The 7,850-nt window shown below is 42.6% G+C and overlaps 1 protein-coding gene across 2 annotated transcripts in view; it reads left to right on the top strand.

Annotated features, from left to right (window-relative positions):
* The first annotated feature begins 1,279 nt into the window (after window positions 1-1,279).
* Window positions 1,280-7,850, top strand: part of brms1 (BRMS1 transcriptional repressor and anoikis regulator) — an 11,266-nt gene continuing 4,695 nt past the window's right edge. Inside the window, exons 1-7 of one of the 2 annotated variants that reach the window (XM_012820658.3) lie at window positions 1,280-1,388; window positions 4,138-4,393; window positions 5,038-5,128; window positions 6,627-6,754; window positions 7,043-7,122; window positions 7,441-7,537; window positions 7,838-7,850. The exon at window positions 7,838-7,850 is cut by the window's right edge and continues 80 nt beyond it. In XM_012820658.3, the coding sequence (XP_012676112.1) occupies window positions 4,174-4,393; window positions 5,038-5,128; window positions 6,627-6,754; window positions 7,043-7,122; window positions 7,441-7,537; window positions 7,838-7,850 (629 nt within the window). In that variant the 5' untranslated portion in view covers window positions 1,280-1,388; window positions 4,138-4,173. Of the gene's footprint in view, window positions 1,389-1,415; window positions 3,076-4,137; window positions 4,394-5,037; window positions 5,129-6,626; window positions 6,755-7,042; window positions 7,123-7,440; window positions 7,538-7,837 lie in introns of those variants that run through there. The other variant, XM_031584658.2, reaches the window with a different exon arrangement.

Here is a 7,850-nt window from a genome sequence, read left to right as displayed (position 1 = left end):
AAAATTGTATGCCTGAGCTCCACACCTCTAAAGGTGTCGTGTGGTACCAGCACCAAGAAGTTAGCGGCAGATCCTTGAAGTTCTGTAAATTGCGAGGTGGGGCCTCCATGGATCAGACTTGTTTTCCCAGCACATCCCACAGATGCCCGATTGGGTTGGAGATCTGGGGATTTTGAGGCAGTCAGCACCTTGAACTCTTTGTCATGTTCCTCAAACCATTCCTGAACAGGGTTTGCAGGGCACATTATGCTGCTGAAAGAGGCCAGTGCCATTAGGGAATACCAATGCCATGAAGGGGTGTAGGCCACGTTGTCTGCAAGTGTCAAAGTAACATCCACATGAATGCAAGGACCCAAGGTTTCCCAGCAGAACACTGCCCAGAGCATCTCACTGCCTCCGCCAGCTTGCCTGACTTCTTTCCATAGTGCATCCTGCCGCCATCTCTTCCCCTGGTAAATGATGCACAATTGATGTAAAATAAAACGTGATTCATTAGACCAGGCCACCTCCTTCTGCCACTCTGACCGGTCTGCGGCTACACAGCCTCCTAAGCAGAAAGCTGCAATGCACAGTGTTCTGACACCCTTCTATCACAGCCAGCATTAAGGTTCTTAGCTATTGCTCTACAGTAGCTCCTCTGTGGGATCGGACAACACGGGCCAGCCCAATGAGCCTTGGGCGTCCTTGACCCTGTCGCTGCTTCTCTGGTGGTTCTTGCTCGGAGCACTTTTGGTAGGTAGTAGCCACTGCATATACCTCACAAGAGCTGCCTTGTGTGAAATGCTCTGATAGTCCTTACAGTCATTGGCTTTCAACAGATCAACTTCAAGAACGTGCTGTTCACTTGTTGCCTAATATATCCCATCCATTGACAAGTGCCACTTTAACAAGATAATCAATGTGATTCACTTCACCTGTCATTGGTTTTAATCTGATCGGTGTACTACTCTTATTTTGTCACTATGTAACATTGAAGTTGATTCCGGTTCTGAAGTAGTTAGCCTTTTGTCAAAATAAGAGTTCTCTATAGGTTTAGGAGGGAAACAATATTGCAATAACAAATACTTAAAACATGCACATCATCGTTAGTGAGAAGACACGTCGCCTGTGGTGAGTATTCTGTGACCTATAACACATCCTGGTGTATATTTAAAAGGTTGCAAGTGCAGACAGAGCGGGGGAAAGCGAACAGAAGGACTTCATATTGCAGCGATGAACCTGCGCTCTCTGCCGATTGGCCACTTAGAGAAGTGAGCTCAATGTTGATTGGCTACTAGTTGAATTCGATGAAGTAGACAGAATAGGGGTATCGAGGAAGTACGAGTTGTACTGTACGTGTTGACAGATTATAAAGATTCTGGAAATTGCCGAACATTAATTATAATAAGGTACGACTGTATTTTTTATTTTAATGGTTGTGTTTCAAATACTTAGGCTACTATTCCGATTCTATTCAAAAGGAAAATTAGATGTGCTACAGTATACTTATCCGCTCCGCAAACCTCTATCGCCGGCATCAGTTAGTCGGACACTCGATGCATTAGGCTATAACAATGTAGTCACAATTTAATGGACACACTTGTTACTATAGCGTAAGATAACTATTGCTTAAGCTACTTCTAGCCTGTGTGTATTCTAAAATATATATCGTAGTCTATGTTAATTCATGCAAATAGTCTCGCTACGTTATTATTCGAGAGAAGAACAACTAACGTTACTGTTGCAAAACTAGCTGATATGAACCGAGTTTACAGCCTCCTCCCACTTGGTACATTTGTTCTGGCTTTGTAACATATTAGTTGTCGCTGGTTACATCTGATAAACGAGAGACTACAATGTAACATATGGTCAGCTCCTGCGGTCATTTTGCAAGGGCGGCCTGGATTCTATGGCAACTCCGTACAGGACATGGATCTTGTGCTTAGCAGGCTAGTCACCTCTCACGTATAGTAGCCTATACATTTCCATTGAAACACAACCGTCACGTAGCCTAGCCTGCTCCGTACTTATCCGGTATCTTTTCACAGCATATTTTCAAACTTCAACTGCACAGCGCTTTGGCAGTGTCACTAGTGACAACAATTTAACACGCATCCTTCAGTTCTTACAACAACTTGTAGCGCAGCAACCTTACAGCGTAATACACGGGAAGGCCAAATAGGGCTAAGTATCGAATAGATTACACCCAGTAGCCTAACAAGTTCATGAATGTATGAACAGAGTGGTTTTGACACCTGTCTGAAATTATTTTCACCTCGTTGTTACAGTAGGCCTATCAGTGAGTCGTTTTATAAGAAGAAACTTAAAGTAATAGATGTTGGCTAACAGAGATTTCGGTTAAATGTATAATGGACCCGGTCAAATGTATAATGGGTTTATTTTTTATTCCAGAGTTTCACTAAAGAGGTCCCCCACACAATCTTGACTTCTCATTTGTTCTTCTCATGAATAGGCCTATAACAATGTCTTCGAAAAGGCAATCCGATAAATAAAGTAGCCTATTATGTGAAACCTACACAGGGCCGCAGGTGGCCATTTGGGCGCCTTAGGCGGAATTGCTTTGTGGTGCTCAACACTCGTTAAAAAAAACCGTTATTATTATAGTTATGAATGTGAATCTCCTAGCACAATACAAATATAAACCAACAACACAAACGTTAACGCAAACAACTAGTTGGAATTGCATATAACCTATTTAGCTCATCCTTTGCTACCGTATATTTGATAGATATACATTTAAAAATAAATGTTTCCAACTTGATGCTGTTTGATGATGTATTGATTAATGGTGTATTGCCACGTTATAATATTTTGTTTAGGCTACGTTCTCATATTTTGCCTTTTTACGATGATAAATGGGAGGACTGTTTTTGCTGTGTATGGTTGGGACATGATGTGATGTAAACCTGACAGGCTACCACAAAAGAATGTTTATTAAATATAACACTAAATTAATAGAGTTCTATCTCTGTTGAGTTTAGGAGTGCGAGTGCTATACTTTAACAGATTAGATGAGATGCTAAAGTTACATCTGAAGCCGAGAGACTGAGGTGTAGGCTAGCCTTACAACGGACGGTAGGCTAAAATAAATCACCAGACACTCACGGACTTAAATGCTGGCTAGCGTTAGCTTTTTGCCCCATAGACTAGGCTTGAAACATGAAATCATAAGATCTTTAGTTTTCTAACATTACCTAGTTTAACGTCTTCTTGCCTGCCATGTATTGTTTAGGCTAATGTTCCAGTATTTTACGATTAACACGTTTAAGCATACCCGATATGTAAAAGCGTAATCCAGCAATGTTTTTCTCTTTAGTTCCCGACTCTGTTTGTCTTTTCACTAAGTCTTTCGTAAAATGTTGCCTATAGCTTTCATATCTTCATCGTGCGGGTTTGACCGGCGCAAGCAAAACAAACCACATGCGGGGGCACCACGATCCTTCATGTTATTATTTCGTTAAAATATAGTGCATAGCCTCAATTGGTATAATGGTGTAGTTGTCTGAAAGATACAGATTATTATTATGTATTTTAATTTATATTCATGCATTTATTGTTGTTGCACTTGGTGCCCTACGCGTGTATGTAGCAACGGCCCTGAGCCTACACTCCAGTTGGAAATAGTGAACAAATAGTGAACTTGTTATATACCAGTGCAATAAGCATGATAGGCCAACCACTTTACAGGTGGGCTCAGGCATACTTTCAGTTTGAACAGTAGAAACATGCGTAAGACTATATGTTGTTTTTTTATCCCAATGATATATCTGCCAGCTTGCTGCATGTAAGAGCTAGGGTTAGAGATCATTCACTTGTGTTTCTGAAGTAACAGTATACAGTGTCTGCATGTGTATGTGATTTGTGTATGTGTGTCTGTGAGTTGTGTAAGTTGTATAAGCTACTGGATGTCCTAAAATTTCCCTTGGGATTAATGAAGTATCTATCTATCTATCTATCTATCTATCTATCTATCTATCTATCTATCTATCTATCACCTTTTTGGTTGACCTGAAAAATGAACTTGGTCAGTTCAAGTAGATTTAAGATCTAACTGTCCTCTTCTAATACTCTCTCTTCTTCTATCCCTGGTTGATTCTGATGAAGATGGCACCTGATGTGTTGTTTGTAATGTAACAGGTTGATCCAGGAGAAGAGCCCGTGTGTGCGCTGGTGATGCCGGCCCAGCCCGCCGCCAGAGAGCCCGAGGAGGACATGGAGACGGAGGGAGACTCGGAGGTGCCGCAGGCGAACGGCGAGATGGAGGAGGAGCGAGAGAGGGAGGGAGGAGAGGCCGAGGAGACCATGGAGGAAAGCGGCGAGGAACACGAGAGCGAGAGGGGGAGTGAGTCGGAGGAGAGCGAAGCAGAGGAAGAGGAGGAAGAGGAGAGCTCAGGTGATTTGAGTGGCGTAATACGTTTTCCCTCAGTGTTGATAGAGTCTGTCCATTAGCTTACTTGCAGTACTGGTATATCTATCGACCCCAACTGGCTTTTAATCTGTTATAGTTAGAGGCTTACGACACTCTACTTTCAGGCTATTTTGGCTGCTGTTCATCTTTTGTGTGGATTGGAAATGCAAATCGGCAATATTATAAATTAGATATGTGAGAGAGTATTAATCTGACATGATGGGTGATTAAATTGAAGATTTAGGATGAATGGAATATTTTTTTTAATTACCATCTTTTTGAAAAGACACAAATCTATTGCTTATTCGTGGGTAAATTCGTGATAAAATGGTTATGATATGCGACTTATGTCTTCATTTATTTTATTGATGGCCATAGGCAGATCAAGATGTCATAAAATAGTCATGGAAGTATTCCTGAATCTTACATAATATGGTCATCTAATGTGGTCACATAAACCTCTTAATTTACCAAGTCCCTACCCCGACAAGGAATAAAGATATGACATTTAATCAGATGGGACTAGTTCAGTTGCTTTTATTAAACCGTTCCAAAAGTTAAATGAGTAGAAAGGATGACGATGATTAAAACAGAAGATCAGTGTGTTTTTTCTGTTGTCTGAAATACAGAGATGGATGACGAGGACTGTGAGCGAAGAAGAACAGAGTGCCTGGACGAGATGTCAGATCTGGAGAAGCAATTCCTCGAACTGAAAGAGAAGTAAGCTTCCTACCTCTGACGGAAGACATTTCTTTTCCGGCCCCACTTCAGTGACCAGTTAATGGAGATGAGTTCAGGTCAAGCATAAGTTGAGACTAAAAAAAGGGAACAAATGAAAGGTATTACTAAACCAACCAACCAACCAACTCAGAGAAGGAGCCCATCTCTCTTTATTGGGTCTGTCAGTTCTACTGTCTCAGTTCCTTTCTTTTTAAGATTTTCATTTGTGACTTGAGGACCCTTTGAAACTAAACTTAATCAAGTTTATCTCTGATAGGTGAACACAGAGGGCCCGATCTGAACCATGTTGCCATGTGTTGTGTGGTGGTTTATCAGGCCATGTGCACATCAAGCATAATGGGGGAAAAAAGCCCATGAGAGGTTGACCCATTTTTGAGACAGTTGTTTTTATGTCCAAGCATGATAACCAAGACAGGCCGAGGACTTGGCAAATAAAGTCCAGGAATCTGAGAGTCATTAACTTGGATGGACCACTGGTAGGATCCATTTCTTGACAGGAGGAGAAAAAAAAAACAGAGACTGCCTCAGTCTGTTTCCAGCAGATCAAGACAGAATAAAAGAAGAGGTTCCGGAGATATGGGCCCGCTAACAAAAGCTAGGAAAGCCCCAGCAGCCTGGGAGAATAGCTGAGGGATGAGAGGCAGATGGCAGGCATAATCATTCACCTCGGGCTAATCCTGCTAGCAGGCAGACAGGAACCAGGCCTACCACCACGCTGCAGCACGGGGGCAGTGCTGAACAGATGACACGCTGGAACTGAGATGATTCTGGTAATCACAAGGAGATGGAAAATGGATTTAAAATAACGGTATCGCCTCCTGGGGAGCATGATTGTTAATAAGTAGATACTTCATTCTGGGGGCAGTTTTAGGAGTATCTTGTTCTTAAGTGATAGGCTCTTTTTATCATGGTTTTGATGACGTTCTTTTGTCGTTTTAAGAGCCCGTTGAAAATCATAAGGATCTTCAAATCAGGAAACACTTCAAGAATCAATCACATTGTAATACTTAATAGATTGATGAAATAATTGTATGTAATCTACGCGAGATGCACTCCACCACACCATTGCATAGTCATGCTGATGTAGTTGAGGCGTGTTTGGAGACGAGTAGATGTCCTTATGGCCATTCAGTGCTGAAGTGATGCTTCTGATCATATGGCTGATATAACTGATATCATGTGTACAATGAAACGCAGCCTTTGTTAGAAATGGCCTGGAGGTCAGAGACGTTGTATTTGTGTGCATATGTTTGTGTGTGTATAGAAAAAAGGATCCACTTTACATTTTTCAATTTACATTAGCTGTACATGAATAAATTAGGCTGTGCCAAGATCTGAATCTCAGGCATGGCCCATGGTTAAGTAGGCTGTAAGGATCTGTGGCAGCCAGGGCCATGGTTATGTGTGGTGGGGCTCATCGCACCTATGCTCTGGGGCCTCGTGGACTTAGCGGACCCCTCTGTATTGTGTCCTCCAGACTGTTCCGTGAGCGTCTGAACCAGATGAAGGTGAAGCTGGATGAGGTGCTGGCAGGGAAGGCGGGAGAGTACCAGGACCCCTTGGTCGTCCTGCAGCAGAACATGCAGATGCGCACCCAAGTGGCCGGTAATGGAACTGCACATAATTGTTCCTCATGAGCTGTTTGGGCGTACTCATACCCTGTGTTATCTTCATTGTCCTACACTTACTTTGTACCTATGATTTCTACATCCCAGTAAAGTTGCTTGAATTGTTCATAATAAACCAGCGCTTCATCTGACCATCAGTATCTTCCGCTCTTATCGTATTCTCCCTCTCTCTCTCTCTCTCTCTCTCTCTCTCTCTGTCTCTGTCTGTCTGTCTGTCTGTCTGTCTGTCTCTCTCTCTGTCTTCTCCTGCTTCCCCTCCCTGTAGGTATATACAGGGAACTGTGCCTGCAGGTTATCAAGCACAAACATGAATGTGAGATGCAGGGTGCGAGGCAACACCTAGAGGTAACACTTACCTGCTGAACAGACTGGGCCGCACTTAGCCATGACTCACCTTCAGCAAACAGACAGTCCTGCAGTCACTGTTAAATCTCTCACACTCACATTTTGAATTTAAAATATGATTCATTGGCTTGACAAATAGTCACATTTGTATGTGAAAAGACAGGAACAGTTCATTAATATAATTGAAACAACTATATACAACACACACAGACACACACACAGACACACACAGAAAGAGAGTGTGTGTGAGAAGGGGGGGGGGGCAGAGAGAGACAAAGATGCACAAATTCTTTAACTGATGGATGTTTCTCTGGGCAGAGTGAGCGGACGATGCTGTACGACACCATGAAGACGGAACTGCTGGACAAGATCCGCAGACTAGAGGAGGATAAGCAAAGTATAGATATCACCTCAGGTACACACACACACACTCACACACTGACACACACACAAACACACACACACACACACACCGACACACACACCGACACACACACACACACACACACTCTTACACAGGCGTTTTATCTCCTAGACAGCCTTAGATTTATAGTAGTCATTACCTTTGGTCCTGCATGATATTGAGCTACTGCAAGGGGCTAATTTATTTGATCATTTATTAGAAGTAAGGTTAATATAACTTGCAATCCCTCTCTCTCTCCCCCCCTCTCTCTCTCCTTCTCTCTCTCTCTCTTTCCCTCTTTCTCCCTGTCAGAGTGGTGGAGCGA

This window comes from Clupea harengus, chromosome 18, assembly GCF_900700415.2.
Source record: "Clupea harengus chromosome 18, Ch_v2.0.2, whole genome shotgun sequence".
In the NCBI taxonomy this organism is placed as follows: domain Eukaryota; kingdom Metazoa; phylum Chordata; class Actinopteri; order Clupeiformes; family Clupeidae; genus Clupea; species Clupea harengus.
This window is presented reverse-complemented; position numbering and strand designations above follow the sequence as displayed.